This window comes from Liolophura sinensis, chromosome 4, assembly GCF_032854445.1.
Source record: "Liolophura sinensis isolate JHLJ2023 chromosome 4, CUHK_Ljap_v2, whole genome shotgun sequence".
Lineage (NCBI taxonomy): Eukaryota > Metazoa > Mollusca > Polyplacophora > Chitonida > Chitonidae > Liolophura > Liolophura sinensis.
Window position 1 is genome coordinate 1,144,102 of NC_088298.1, and position 15,858 is coordinate 1,159,959.

Sequence of the window (15,858 nt, forward strand, 5' to 3'; positions counted from 1 at the left end):
GCAATGGTGGAATCCGTAGGGAATCCACAGATTTTTGCCTCGACATTGACCATGGAACTTTTCCGGGGGGGGGGGGGGGGGAGCTGTCTGGTAGGGCTGTTGACTGCTCAAAGCAAGGGAAGGCCGCGTTGAGCCCTCGACGCTTGAGTGCCATCAAACAAATGTGTTTGATGTGCACTCAGTGCCCCCGTCACAAAGACAGGAGAAGTGGCACAAATGTAAAACTGCCATTAACTGCAAACTTAGGAACCTCCTTAGAAAGTCCTAGTTTGCAGTTAATATAGTTTTGCATTTTCTGCCACTTTTTCTGTTTTTATCAGAATAATCAGAATTATCTGCAAAACAGCTCCTTTTTCCAACCCTTAGTCATTTTGGTTTCCTCTTAAGCTGCTGGAGTTTTACCACATAAAATATGTTGTAGAACCTATAAAAATAATTAAGATATGGTATATTTTAATATAAGCGTCCAGTCCGACATTCCTATACCATTCGTAGTCCGTAAAGGGCGTTCCAAGTAGATAATCACAATATCCATTTCCACAACAACGTTTAATACTAACTCCCGAAGACAAAGGTATGTAAGAAATTATACAAATAAGAAATAAAGCCGGGTAACACACAAGAGAGAAGCGCTCATCAGTTTTCAATGATGCCGGGCAGACAATGAATATTCCAGCCATGAATTCCATATCAAAGTTCAAATTCGTAGTCCGTGAATGAGTTCCATGTCAAACAAACAGCTAAATAAGTATCTCAGTCGCGCTTTAATTGTAACTGTTCGTAAAGGCATCATGCTGATGTAATTAGCTTTGCTACCTTTACGGCCCCTAGCCCCAGGTTAAGCGGTATTAGATACAATTTGGAAATGACGAGATTTACAGACCCTAACCGATCAGATTATGATTCAAAGTAACGGATGATTAGCCTACGTCTTTCCGTTAATATGTAAAGATCTCATGCTACTACAGGCGCCATCTATGATGTTACACATGACACAAGATAGACGGTTACACTAGGCAACCAGCGCCATCTATGTTGTTAAATACCATGTAGGTGATAGATATGTACACAGGGATAACAGCGCCGTCTATGTGGTTGATCACAATGCAGATCGCCAGAGATTTTGAACGCTATGTCCATACCTGCCAATGAGAGTGTTATACTCATTGTAAAATTTGAGAAACTTAAAATGATGGCGTTTGATGGAGTATCCTTGACCATTTCCTCCAACAAGTTGGTTCCCTCCATAAGTTATTTTCCTCCATCAAATTGGTTTCTTATCGGTCAAGGTATTGCTGAAAAACTGATGTTTTGGCCAATTCTCGCCTTACAGTCTCTGTCCTCTGCCTTGTCCCAAAAAAAAGGGAGGGGGGGGGGGGTGAATACTCATGCTATTGATTTATTTTATTATTATATGAGATATGTATATAACTGAAATTTTTATTTTACACATAGTATTTATAATAGTGCAATACAAATATTTATAACTAATTGTAAAATATTTACATTTATAAATAACGTGTTCATTATATAATACTTATTTAGAAATTACTGTATATAGAAAATTGTTTAACTTTTCATTTTAGTGTTTTAAATAAATTATAAATATTACAAGATTGAGCGAACTTTACTATGTTTCTTCAGGTTATGGCCACATTTAAATAAAGTACACTTTTTCAAACATGGTCTTTTTGCTATATTCCCCCAATCAACATCAGTATACATATAGTTCAGCATCTATTTCTGTACTTTTTTGGGGTTGAAATACAGTGTGTAGAAATCAACATGAACTGATCTAAGATGTGTACTTTATTTACCTGTGGTTTTGTGTTTTAGTGTTTTCATATTAGTATCTTCAAATTTTTTGCATAAATTTGATTTATTTATATGACTGGTGTTTTACCCCACACTCAAGAATATTGTATACATAAATGCAAGTTTGCCTATTGAGACAAGTTTCTATAAGCGTTGCTTTAGAAATAAACTGCCAGTACATTTCTATATATTCATAAAAATTTTACATTATATTACGATTTCAGTTGCGTATTTATTGATTATTGATACATGTGTATGTACTATAAAACCCCTTCCTCACTGCTGTCACATCACAGATTATATAAAAGTAAAGTAAAATGTTCTGAACTGGCAGTATACAAGACAAAATTATTTCCGATGCAACGAGGAAATCATCATCATGAAAGAAAAAAACAATTTTTTTCATTTTTTTTTTCACAGTAGCACCATGCACCGCCCGCAGTTTTTGAAGCAGCTGGCTAGCAGAGGAGAATGAAACTGGTATGTTCATTATTGGCCTACTAAAATAGCATTCAGCATTTGTTTCAACCGTAGTTTTTTTTTTTTTTTTTTTTTTTTTGCCATGCTCAATAATGTGATATATAATTTGTATTATTGATGGTCTTAATATTTCTACAGCCATTTTAAAATTAATTTCATTAGACTGTCATACATCTTAATATTTTTTTCTAATCTATTTCTCTATTTCAGAATACCTTACTCTATTCGACGAGGACGGCAACACAACTAGAATGTCAAAACCAAAGTTTTCTGTGCCGTCCTCGGAGATAAAATCTCCTCTGTCTGCCACCTGCTTCATGGCGGGCGAAAGTATCTGGTGGAGATCCTGGCAATTGGAGTAAATATATCATTCTTACACATAAGTAAAATGTCATTCTCTTTATGTCAGATTATTACAATAAACCATTCTCCATATTTTATAAAAATAAATAACCTGGGCCAAATCTTCTCTTTTCACGTGTAGAACCAGAAAAACTGGACATAATAGATCAGGCCTTGCCCAAACCCACAGGGGCCAGGCCATTACAAAGTCCCTGGAGTCCCGACATGGGGCTTCAGGGGGATATATCTCCATTTGGCCAGAAAGGAAGGTGTCCAAAAGCTCTGTTCAAGATTTGTTTAAGTTTGTTCTTTAGAAACATCTTTGTTTTTTTTTTGTTAGTAGACTCTTTGCTGCTGTTGATGGTTACTTTATGTTTGGTTAGAACGTTTTTGAATAAAGTTATTCAGGTTGATTGATTTATTTGTATTCACTTGTGTGTTCTGACCGAAGTATCGCCTTACCACTCTCATATCACGGATTTAAAATATTGTTTACTGCAAACGTTCACTAAATGTTCAATGCAGATTATATAAAATGAAGGTAATGCTATGCAATACACACGATTATAAATTTCAAAAGTGTTCTCTAGATGGTTAAAATGTTATTACAATCCAATGCAAATAATAGCAAATAATACTTGCAGTAACCTTAAAATTTATTTGGTTATAATTTGACTTTTTTTTTTTTACAATTGATGGAAGAAATTGATTTTTCTGCTTGGGGGAAGAGTGGGGGATTTAGATGATTTGGGGGATTAGGTTTCGTAAATGTATCAGTAGAGGAGAATAAGGGTGAGGGGATTAGTGATGACATTTTGGAAGGCGTTAGTGTAGCTGGGGGTGCTAGAGTGGGGTAGTAGTCAAGTATTGGTGGGGGGTGGTCTGAATGTGGCAACTGGGGGGGGGGGGGGAGTGAAGGTGTAGCGGGGGGAATCTAGTGTAGGCAGTAGTGGGGAAAAAAACAGGGAAGGAGTAGTTCTGGGGAAGGGAAAGGGGAAAGGGAAAGGAAAAAGAAAGATTGCGCATGAGGTAGAAAGCGGGAGTAAAGCAACGGTAAGGATCAGTTTTAGTTGCTTGTAAACAAAAAGGCTGTGTTAATATTATCTGGAAATGGCCTTTGTAGTATTCCCATATAACTTGTCTGTAAATGTGTATTGAAACATGTCATGGTAAATGTAATCTCACACTAATGATATCAGTAAAAGCAGTCCTGCTGTATACAGAAATAGTCAGCAACTGTATCAAGAATATCAAAGCATGCTGTTGTGAAATGCAAGTCCATTTTTTACTAATTGCATAAAGTATGTAACTAATTATGTCTTAGTAATCATGTCATATTTTATTCTGTTTCAGATGGTTGTATTGAGGGATGGGGATTCTGGGAGGGGTGACAGGGCTGAGGGCCACAGAGTCCCAAACTTGTGGACCTGACATCGACAACGACCTGGTAAGAAATGTAGACATCTTACACATTTATACAATTTTAGGAAATAAATCTGTACTTCTGTGATTGTAAAACGCACAGAGTATTTCACATAGCACAAAGAATAGGCTTCCAGGTGATAAACTGAAATGGAATGAGTATGTATATTCAGGATGTTAATTATATAAATATTAGTGTAACATTATTAGTAGTTGAGAATGTGGGTGACGTTCGGTATTGGGGATTCATTTTTGAGGTTTGGGGATTTGTTTTTGAGGTGATGTGGTGGTGACGTCACACCCTACCAGCCCGAAGGGCTGGTAGGTGTGACGTCACCCCTCAGTTGTGGGTTTTTTCCACACCGCGGGGCGTATGTGTATAGACGAGTGTGATATAGTGTATAGTATAACAGTATAGGGAAAAAAGAGAGAAAAAAAAGAGGCAAAACGTCGGCTTGTAAAGTCGAGTGGGACAGCTCGAAAAGAGCTCCCGGGCGCCAAAACGGACCAATGGGTGAGCCGGATTTACCCCCAAACTGCCCAATGGGGGGCCCGCAAAACGGACCAATCAGCGTGCGAGAAGAGGCTACGTAAGAAAAAACGAACCAATCAGCGCGTGGTGAATTTCCGCGTGGATAGGTAGTATAACCGTATAACAGTATAGGGAAAAAAGAGAGAAAAAAAGAGGCAAAACGTCGGCTTGTAAAGTCGAGTGGGACAGCTCGAAAAGAGCTCCCTGGCGCCGAAACGGACCAATGGGTGAGCCGGATTTGCCCCAAAACGGCCCAATGGGAGGCCCGCAAAACGGACCAATCAGCGTGCGAGAAGAGGTTACGTAAGCTGTGACAGCTGCTGTGACGACTGCTGATGGGGAGACTGCCGATGATGCGACTACTGCTGCTACTGCAACCCCCACCATCCCCGACATCCCAGTGGAAAAGGTGGAAAAGGCGGATCCGTTAAACCCTGAGCTTGAGACGGCGCTAACAGCCTTGCTGTGGCAAGCTTACGATGTAGCTCTCGCAACCCCACCTCCTCAAGTTACAGCGCGATGTGTACGGTCGACAATCCACCAACACCGCGAGTGATCCATCTCCTCCCCGGCCCCCCTTGCTGGAGAACCGAGAGCTGACCCTGAGTATCGTGGACGAGGCCCGTATGCGTTACCTGAAAGAGGGAACTGTGTTGGCCAAGTTCATGCGCCAGGCCCGTAAGGCAGCCTCCCTCCCGTGGGCTGTGGAGAAGAGTGTGAAAGACCAACTGCGGCAGTTTTTAAATGAGACGCCGATCAACAAATTGAACCCGGCATTCGCCCAGATGTACGTAAAGTATTTGATGACAGCCAACAACCTCTCTGCACCTGACAAGCAGCCTACAATCCGGCCTAACAACCAAGCCAACCAGCCTACCCAGGCCACCCAGGCTACGATGACCGAGTGAGTGTGTTTTTGTTTTAACCGCACCACCCTTACCCAGCTTTTTTTTTGTTTGTTTTGTTTTTCCCTTCATACATTCTCGTTTTGTGTTTACCTATGTGTGTTTTTTACAGGAGATGACTAGGGTGGTGCGCGTTATAAACATTGACCAGGTGTCAGGACTTTCATATTGGCGATACAATCATCATCACGAGACATTTCTCACCGTGACACCAAAATAATGGACACTTACAGCATGTATTTATTCGTTCATTCGTTTGTTCACTGTTCGAGTTCGAAAAAATAAATAAAAAAAGTTTTCAGGTTGACGACCCTGGTCTTTGGTGTTGGTTATTGTCTTTACCTGTTGGTGAAGGGATAGTCTATCTATCTATCTATCTATCGTTTGATTGATGTGGCTAGGGTTCGGTCGGTGATGGCATTAGAATGACGACGGTGTCTTCTTTATGTCTTTTCTAGCCTGGCGAAGCTCCGTACAACGCCGCAATGGAAAGACTGGGTAGCTGTCGTCACCGACCTGCAAAGCTACACAAGTGTACTTCATAGTATGTTTGCGGATGGTAGGGTGAACGGGGGACGACTGCAGGTGCTGCAAGCGTACACTGAAGACGTCTGTCAGCATGTCGAGGATTCCCGACCTATTCAAGCGTATTACGTAGAGATTGCTCATCCCACGTTAACAGAGGTCTATCAACGCTCCGTGTTACAGACCTGTACATTGCTGTAAAGAATACTAATAATACTGTTACCTTACTATGGAATCCATCCCCGGTGTTTTTGTGTTTTCTTTTTATATGGACTGGGTCAGTGTGTCAGGCTAGGGCCACTCTATACTATATATAGGCGGTCTGAGGTGGGTTCACTCATTACACACAACAGACACCAAGCAGCAAGGACGACGTGGCGGACTATGCCTCGCACGAAAAAAAAATCAATCACGCCGGGCCGTGGTTCAAACCCGATCGATACCGCTCTCCATGCTTTGTATTACAACCCGGACAGTCCAGCGGCTTACAGCGGGGTTCAACCCCTGCTCAAGGCAGCTCGACAACAGGGACTCAAAGTGAGTCGAACCCACGTGTCGGCTTGGCTGGCTCAGCAGGACACGTACACACTCCACCGACCTGCACGCCGCCATTACCCGCGTAACCGAGTGGTGCTTGGGGGTATGGACAGTCAGTGGCAGGCGGACCTGGTCGACATGACAGCGTTCACCAAAGAGAATGACAACAACCGTTACCTACTGACCTGCATCGATGTGCTCTCCAAGTATGCCTGGGTGATCCCACTCCGGGCCAAAACCGGGGCTCGTTTGATCGAGGCATTTCAACAGATTTTCAAGACGGGTCGCCGACCGTTGTACCTGCAAACGGACGAGGGGAAAGAGTTTCTGAACAGACCGTTTCAAGCCTTTTTAAAGGACAAAGGGGTGTTTTTCTTTCACACGTTTAACGAAACCAAAGCCTCCGTGGTAGAACGGTTCAACCGCACTTTGAAAGGTCGCATGTACAAATATTTCACCGCTCACAACACTCGGCGCTACCTGGACGCCTTACCGGCGCTGGTTCGCGGTTACAATCAAGCCTACCACCGAAGCATACGACGAGCCCCTATCGACGTCACTCCCCAGAACCAGAAGGAAGTCCGGCAAGTCTTGTACGGTCCATCCACACACAAACGCTCGATCCACCGGTATCGGGCCGGTGATCTCGTGCATATCAGTAAAGTGAAAGGGAAATTTGAAAAATCATACCTGCCGAATTGGAGCACGGAAATGTTCCGCATCGTCCGCTCCCACCCTCGACAGCCTGCTGTGTACACACTGGAGGATTTGAACGGGGATCAATTGCTAGGGACGTTTTACGAAACCGAACTCCAACCGGTGACAGCCGCGGTGGATAAGTTTTATCAGGTGGAGAAGATCTTAAAAAGGGAGCGGCGGCGCGGGAAACTGTACTATTGGGTGAAGTGGGTCGGTTATCCACCCAGCTTTAATTCTTGGGTCCCGGCCACGGACGTGAAACGTATTTAAACCCGAGGCTAACGGGGTCGCTACCACTTCCGACTGACCTGCCTTAAGGGATGGATCGGTGTATACAAGGCTTGCGCGAGAATAAAGGGACCGTAGCAGCCGTACTGGGCGTTCTCTTGTACATCGGTGCTTTAGTGGGTGGATTGGCTGCGGAACTCAGCCTACAACTGCTCCAAGACCAGTCAACCCTGCAATATCTACGAGGACAATTAAACAAGACGCGTTTCCGCTGGATTGGGACACCTGTATCGCCACCCCAACCACCGTCAATCGCCCGTCGGTTTGACAATACCGAGAACGCCGTCACTGCCACTAGCGCCATTACCCCGAGCTGGGATCGAACTCCCACGTCACAACCCTCCACACCCACCACAACCACACTACACCGACGGCACCCACTCTCCTCAAACTCCTCAAACTCCTCACCCCCTTCACCCACCCCTACTCACCCCACCACACCAACACCTAGTATCATTTCCACACCTGTCTATCTACCCCCTAACACAACACAGGTAACACGGGTAACACAGGTAACACAGCCAACACAGGGAACACAGGCAACGCAGGCAACGCAGGCGACACAGGTACCATCACCTGCCGTCACTCCCCCCACTATCCACCACCCCCACCCGTACGACGATCCAAACCGCCGACAGAGCTAGTTCTACCCATGGACACGCGATGGGAGCATCCCTTTACCTGCATTGTCAGCGGCCCGACGGGATCTGGGAAGTCTGTGTTTGTGAAACGGTTAGTGGAACACGCTCCACCTCTCATTCATCCACCCCCACAACGCAACGTCTGGTGTTACGGGGAGTGGCAGCCATTGTACACCACGTTACCTCACGTTCAGTTTGAAGAAGGTGTGCCCAGCCCGTCCAGTTTCGACCCGGGGGAGCGGACGTTAGTCGTCGTGGATGATTTGATGGCTGAAGCCGACGATCGCGTGACAAAACTCTTCACCAAAGGCAGTCACCACCGCAATATCAGCGCGGTGTACATCGTGCAGAATTTGTTTAACAAAACCAAAGACCATCGGACCATCAGTCTGAACGCACACTACTTGGTGCTGTTCAAAAACCCGCGAGATGTATCCCAAATTACCACGATCGCTAAACAAATGGCTCCAGGGCGGACACAGTACGTGCGCGAGGCCTTTGAAGATGCCACGGCTGAACCTCACGGGTATTTGCTGGTGGATTTCAAGCAAACCACACCCGATCACCTGCGACTTTGCACCCACATTTTCCCCGGGGAGATTCAACACGCCTATCTCCCCAAGTCATAACACCAACTTTGAACCTACAATCTACCACATCAGTTTGTTTTGGCTGGCTGGCTGGTGGGTAGGCTGGTGGGTGGGCTGGCTGACGTGTCAGCTGACGGACTGGTAAAACAGTGCATTATTGCGGTGACTAGGTCAGTGTGTCAGTGTGTCATCATAAAACTTTGAACACACAGTCTATCACCTCAGTTGCTCTCACGACGACGACCCGTGATGAGGTCACACCGTCTCCAACGTTACGGTCCCTTATTAACCCTGCTCGCGCGAGCCACCCCCTCTATTCGTCAGGCTGTGCTGCGGGGTAACGATCCAGGATTACTCCGGTGCTTGTGTGAATGTGCTAAGAATGTGTTAAATGGAAACGTCCCACTCTCGCCGGCTCAGAAGGTGAAGTTACAGCGACACAAGACGGGTCTTCGCACTTTGGTGAAGAAAAGTGTTCCCCTGCATAAGAAAGGACGCATTGTTCAACGTGGTGGATTCCTGCCACTGCTTCTCGCTCCTCTCCTCGCCAAAGCCATTGTACCAGCCGTTCTCGGGGGTGTTGTCGGCGGTGTCGTTAAGGGTGTCACTAGTAAGGCTATAGCTGGTGGCAGGTAATGCAGCACGCCAAGAAAATGGCCTTGGTCGAGCCACGGCTCTTAGAGACGCTCACACGATCTTCACCTTCAGCCCATCCACCTCCAGCCCACCCCAGCTCCCCATACCCCGTCCCCAGTACGGTGAAAGCCCTCAACACGCTCGATCAAGAGATGGCCTCGATCCTCCACGACAGGATATCACCACACCCTTCAACGGTACCGAACGTTTCAAGATCAATACCAAATCGGGCAGCGACCGAGTTCGATCCCACCTCAGGCCAAATCCACAGCTAGTCGTTTTTTGAGCGAGGCGGATAAGGCGATGTTAGACACCCCAACCCAAACCCTCCAGCCTACCACCCCTACCATCCCTACCACCCCTACCACCCCTAGCCCCTCACACGAGCGCTCAATACCCGGGATCACTACCGGGCTTGGGTGCGGGAAAAAATGAGCACACCCGCCGAGCTGGGGAATCCCCCGACCGAGCTGGGGAATCCCCCGATCGCCAGAACCCCGACCAGCCAACATAAAAAAAAACCAGGCCCTCCACTACCACCTCTAGTTCCACACACACACCACATTAAAGCGACCCAAGAAGACGCGACGAGGCCAGCGACCTGAACTCCGGCCCGCTTCATCTATCATACGCCCGCTCAGGTGGAGTCCCTATTAATTAAATACAGGCACCAGAGGACAAAACGATCAGTCCACCTGAGGGAGATCATCTCACCCACACCATGTTTTACGTGACGCTACCCGGTAACAGCTCGCTGGACTACTTCCCCAACAATACCTTGACGCGTTTCACCACCCAATTACCCCGCCCCATCCATTTGACAGGTGACTGGGAATGTGGGCTGGTCGAAATACAGTATCCCCGGACCTGGTTTAACGTGCGGTCAGGTGAAGTGTGGTATACCATAGACTCCCCAAAAGACTCGCACCACAGTACGCATAAGCTCATATTACCAGCCGGCTACTACCCGACACCCGAAGACCTGGCCTGGGGGTTGACCAAATTGTTAAGCGAGACAGAGATCCGCGATCTCCAGGAGCACGCCGGGGACTTAACGTTTGAGTTCGACGATATGCAGCGGAAATACAGCGTGCGGTTTGAGAAACCACTGGGGCTTGGTTTCAGCCCACGGCTAATGCAACTCATAAATTTACCTTAAGGATGGCTCATGGTACCGGCGGACCTCATGTATGTCGGTGCCGAGGATTTAACGATCAGCACACCCACGCTGTACGTGTACACAGACATTATCGAACCGCGTGTGGTGGGGGACACGTTGGCCCCGCTGTTGCGGACGGTTACCACGGAAGGGCAGTATGGGGAGCACGTCTCCAAGACTTTCCAACACGTGGAATACATCCCCGTGCAGTCCAAACATTTCTCGACGGTGGACATTGATATTAGGGACGACACGGGTCAATGCGTCGCATTTGAACGCGGTAAAGTGGTGGTGACACTTCACTTTCGACAGCGGCGTGCTTTACCCTTGCAATAATGGCATCACAGCAGGCTTACATCGACTATTACACCAAACAAGCCGGCGGAGGTGGGTTACCTGTGTTTCGGGGTGTGGCTGTCCAGCGCGGTCACGGTTTGCTGGGTGGTCTCAGCAAACTCCTCCCACAGCCCTTGTTAACCTCGCCGGCTGTAAAAGCACTGGGCAAAACGGCGTTACGAACCGGACTGCAAGTCGTGGGGGACGTGCTGAGTGGGGGCGTGTCACCACAACAGGCTTTGAAACGACGCGGTTTGGCGACTGGAAAACAGCTGCTGGTCAAAGCTAGTCGCTACGCCCGACAGCGGTTACTGGGTGAGCCTATAAAACGGAAGACACCGCGCGTCACGCCCACTCGTCACCGACACGTGGGACTTAAAAGACGTGCCGTCAAGCCCAGAAGAAGACACATCAAAGCTCGAGCCACATCGAATGCCCTGAATCCACCGGATATTTTCAGCTAAACACACACGCGCACGCACACATACACAAGCCATGGCTCTTCCCCACCCCGAATGCTGCCCGTCCGTCAGCAGTGAGTTTGATTTGTGGACCTTACCCCCGACCGACACCAGCGTTCGAGAAGGCCGCTGGGATGCTTACAGCCCCATCGCCAGCCTGAGTGATGTGGGACCTGTAGAATTTGTCATCACCAACGCTGACGCAGACACTTACTTGGACTTGGCCAACACCATGCTGTACGTGAAGGCAAAAATCCTCAACGGGGACGGGACTGTTGTGGCGGCTGACAAGAAGGTGGCTCCGACTAACCTGTGGATACAATCCATGTGGCGACAGGTAGACCTCTCCCTGAACGATAAACTCATCACGCCGTCCACCAACATGTACCCATACCGGGGTTACTTGGAGACATTGTTGTCTTACGGTAAAGAGGCTAAAAAGAGCCAGCTGTCTGCTGCCTTGTGGTATGCGGACACCCCAGGAAAGTTTGACACGATGACTGACACCAACGCCGGGTTTGTCGATCGGCTGAACTGCACGGCTGAAAGTCGGTCGGTTGACATGCTGGGTCGCCTGCATTGTGACATGTTCCTGCAACACCGACACCTGCTCAACAACGTCACTGTCCGCATCCGTCTCACCCCGGCTAAGGATTCGTTTGCTTTGATGTCCGATGAAGCCGCTCCCGGCTACAAGACTCGCTTGGAGGAGGTCTTGATCTTTGTGCGCAAAGTGAAAATCACCAGCGGTGTGCAACTGGGGCATTTGAAAGCCTTGGCCAAAGCTCCTGCCAAGTACCCAATCCGCCGCGTGCTGACCAAGTATTTCTCTGTCCCCAGAGGTCACACCCTCATCAATGAACAAAACCTATTTCTGGGCAGCTTACCGACACGTTTAGTGGTGGGGTGTGTGAGCAACAAGGCTTTTGACGGGGACTACACTAAAAACCCGTTTCGTTTCCGGCACTACTACACAAACTTCGTCGCCTTGTACGTTGGCGGTCGTCAGATTCCAACCAAGCCCCTGACACCCGACTTTGAGAACGAGAATTTCATCCGCACGTACATGAACCTCTTTACTCACACGGGGAAAGCGTTCCACGACGAGGGAAACAATACCAAGCGCACCACATTCGCCGAAGGTCACACGCTGTTTTGTTTCGACTTGACCCCTAGCCTCCACGATGACCACCAACTCAACCTGGTACAAAAAGGGGATTTGTGCCTGGAGATGCGGTTTGCCAAACCACTGCCGGAAACCATTAACGTGGTGTGCTACGCTGAATTCAGCAATATCATAGAAATAGACCAAAGCCGAAACGTGCTCTGTGACTTCGCCAGTTGAACAGCCCAAAACAACAAACAACAACATGGACACGGTACAATTGCGACGTGTGCTACAAACAGACGTGTTTACCCGGGCTGTGGTGGGGGGAGGGGGTGGTGTCTACCCTCGGGATCATCTCCCCTCACTCCCCCTCAAGCCCCTCACACCCCCTCAAGCCCCTCACACCCCTCACGCCCCTCATACCCCACCCCTAGGACGCCCTGGACCCCCTGGGCCTGCATCATTAACACAGACACGTGCCTTCGCCCAGGACGACATTGGGTCGCCGTCTTCATAGACCAGTGGTCTAACCCACCCCATCTCCGGGGCGAATACTTTGATTCCTACGGACTCCCACCCCTCTACCCCGATATCACCGCTTGGCTTAACCGGGGAACACATCACTGGACGTGGAACGATCGGCGGTTGCAGAGTCTGGACACGACCGTGTGCGGTCAATATTGTGTGTATTACTTAACCCAGCGAGCTCGAGGCCGTCCCATGGATGCTATTGTACACACGTTGGACACAGCGTGCACGACCTACGATAATGACTTACGGGTGTTCGATTGGGTGGATCGTCAGTTTGGGATTCATCCCTCGTTTTTTTTTCCACACCCATGGACTGTAAAACATACATCAAATAACATTCTTTCTTTCCAGTTCGACGTGTTATGCATTCCACGTTCTTGTTTTCCCTGTTCGACCTGTTACCCCATACAGTATGGAATAAAATTAAAAAAGAGACTATGAGACTCACATACCGTGGTGGTTTGACTTTTTTCTTTATTATGATGAGGACTACCACAACAGCATGCAGGCCAGCTATAGCACACTGACACACTGACCCACTCACCGCCTGTTACATCGTCATACATTGTTGCGTCATACATTATTACCAGGCCGTCTGCCGTGTACCGGCAAGGCACCGCTCGGCAACAATGTATGACGATGTAGCAGGCACGGCAAGTCGGGTCAGTGTGTCAGGCTATTACGGCTGCCGGCCCGCCGCCCCCCGCTAGGCGTTTTTAACTTTTTCACGTACGTACCACTGCGAATGATAAAACACATGAAAAAAATTGTACAATTAAAAAAAAACAATAAAATGGGAAGACTGTGTCTGGTGTGGGGTTTCTTTTTTTTCTTTCTTGTTTTTTAGTGCTTAGATTGAGAAAGTACTCTTTCGGGAAGAGTTGGTTGGCCCTGAAAAGGGCCGTGGGAAGTATCACAAGAGCACAAGACCACAGGAGCCGGGTGTGTAGAGTATCCATAGCACCGTTCTACAGATCTAAATAGGTGGTGCTCACCCCGTCGGGGAGCACTTTTCGCTTTCCGTAAAAGTATGTGAATGCGTCTTTGTGTTGGGTATACGAGTACATCGTATTGCCCCGCATCCGCATCCCCCGATTCACACCACTCGCGCTTTGGTGATTGCGCAACACAGAGACGTACACGGCCTTGTCCACACCTCGTGCGCTCACACCTTTGCAGGAGAGTTTGTCTTTGGTGTTGGATGCCCCGCCGTAACAATAATAAGTCTTGGAACACAAACTGACGATGGCATCACCGGTCCACTCGACTTTGAAAAGCCCCGGTGTGCGCTTATCGTGGTCGTAATGGTCGCGACGGGGTAACCACGCATCCCGCTCGGTCTCGTACACAACTCGTAGCTCGGGTTTGACGAGGGATTCCCAGTCTGGGTCGGACCAAGCCATGTACGCAGAGTCTGTGTCCATCTCACAGTACTGCCAATCCGCCTTGTCGAAAAAACGAGCCATGAAATCGTAATAAAATTCCAGCATGCGGAGTTTGGCATACTGGTAGACCATGCACCCTATTTGCAAGGGGAGATTGTAGCGAATGGTCTTCTTGCTACTCGTCACTTCAAAGGTGGTCTCGTCGATGGGGTCGACGGTTCGACACCGAACACTCCCCAGTAATTTTCGTGTTTTTGCCAGATCGCAGATTTTGACATCCACGTGTCGGTCTTGATTGGTGACGGTTTTTCCATAACCTGAATTCCCCAACAGCTTCATCGTCTCCCCGATCAGGGCTTTGGTGGGGTCGACATCTTCCTCCCGTCGAGCTTGGGTGACGGCGTCTGCGAAGGCTTCGAACGCTCGCTCCGGTGTGTATTCCATCGCTTGGTAGACGTGCGTGACGACCAATCCCCGACCGAGATACCACTGGAGCAGAGGTGTGGCTAGCAGAATTTGCTTCCCAAACATGCTCCCGATCAGCATACGCCTGGGTGTGGGCATGATGTCATTCACAGCCGCGAACTCTGCCATGGTGGGGCCTATATCAGCCCGACTCACCTCGGTGTTTTTAAAGATGGGTGGGCATTCGGCAAAGTCCGCTTTGAGGTGGTCCGGCACGTGGATGTCACATTCCACAAATCCAAACAACTGACCTTGAATGACAGCCTCCATGAGCTGGGCTTGTGTCTTGGGTTGTCGCTGTGTCAGGGGGAAACCGTACCGTTGTAGGAAGTCCCGTAAGGCTGGGTTTGTCGCGCGCTGGCGGTGGAACTCGCACTCCCATATCGTCACCAATGGATACCCCTGGGAGCGAATGTATGCGTCGTTCGCATCCACCTCCCGCCGTAAGTCCTGGGGGCTTAATCCCCGCCGCTCGTTGTAGCACACCTTTCCCGGGCGAGGGTGATTCAGGTGACAGCCGTGATAGTGGAAATAACACCCGTGGAATTGAAACACAGTAGGCTGTCCGTTGATGTAGGCGAACCCGTCTACGGGGAGTTGTCGGTTGCCGATCCGCTTCTCGGTGTGATTGAGTCGGTGACGGATCGATACCCCCAGCTGCTGTGACTTCCAGTCCAGCCATTTTTCAGCCAGACGGGGTGGTTGTGCCGGAGGAACGAACTTCTCTCCCCCGTCCCGACGACGCCAACGGACGCAGTGACCTGCCGGCATAGGTGAGGCCAGGCAGTACAGGTACAGCGCGTTGGCATCGAATCCCACGATGCGCTGACACAGCTTTCCTCCCCGTATACGGGTCACGCCTCGTTCGTGGTAGCGGTGGAAAATGATGCTCGACCCACCCACGATGTTTTTCTTGAGGCACTCGTGCATGTCTTTGTCTTTCTCACCGACGAGGGTGAACACGGAGCGTAAATCATGGAATAAGTAGCAGAGGGTAAGCC

General features: G+C 48.6%; 3 protein-coding genes across 3 annotated transcripts; all 3 read left to right on the forward strand.

The window, feature by feature from the left end:
* Positions 1–6,405: 6,405 nt before the first annotated feature.
* Positions 6,406–7,527, forward strand: LOC135464852 (uncharacterized). Its single transcript, XM_064742420.1, has one exon. It carries the CDS (start codon positions 6,406–6,408, stop codon positions 7,525–7,527), a length of 1,122 nt encoding a protein of 373 aa, XP_064598490.1.
* A 50-nt stretch (positions 7,528–7,577) lies between these two features.
* Positions 7,578–8,189, forward strand: LOC135464853 (adipocyte plasma membrane-associated protein Hemomucin-like). The gene has a single exon (XM_064742421.1). The coding sequence runs from the start codon at positions 7,578–7,580 to the stop codon at positions 8,187–8,189; it is 612 nt and encodes a 203-aa protein (XP_064598491.1).
* A 3,213-nt stretch (positions 8,190–11,402) lies between these two features.
* On the forward strand, positions 11,403–12,993 carry LOC135464856 (uncharacterized protein F54H12.2-like). The gene is made up of 2 exons (XM_064742423.1): positions 11,403–12,510; positions 12,710–12,993. The coding sequence occupies exons 1-2, from the start codon at positions 11,403–11,405 to the stop codon at positions 12,991–12,993; spliced, it is 1,392 nt and encodes a 463-aa protein (XP_064598493.1).
* Positions 12,994–15,858: the final 2,865 nt, after the last annotated feature.

Bases quoted from the DNA above. Each gene is read 5' to 3' on its own strand.
- LOC135464852 (XM_064742420.1), top strand. From the start codon at position 6,406: ATGCCTCGCACGAAAAAAAAATCAATCACGCCGGGCCGTGGTTCAAAC.
- LOC135464853 (XM_064742421.1), top strand. From the start codon at position 7,578: ATGGATCGGTGTATACAAGGCTTGCGCGAGAATAAAGGGACCGTAGCA.
- LOC135464856 (XM_064742423.1), top strand. From the start codon at position 11,403: ATGGCTCTTCCCCACCCCGAATGCTGCCCGTCCGTCAGCAGTGAGTTT. The intron at 12,511-12,709 runs GTCACACGCTGT...TGACTTCGCCAG, and splicing joins GCGCACCACATTCGCCGAAG to TTGAACAGCCCAAAACAACA.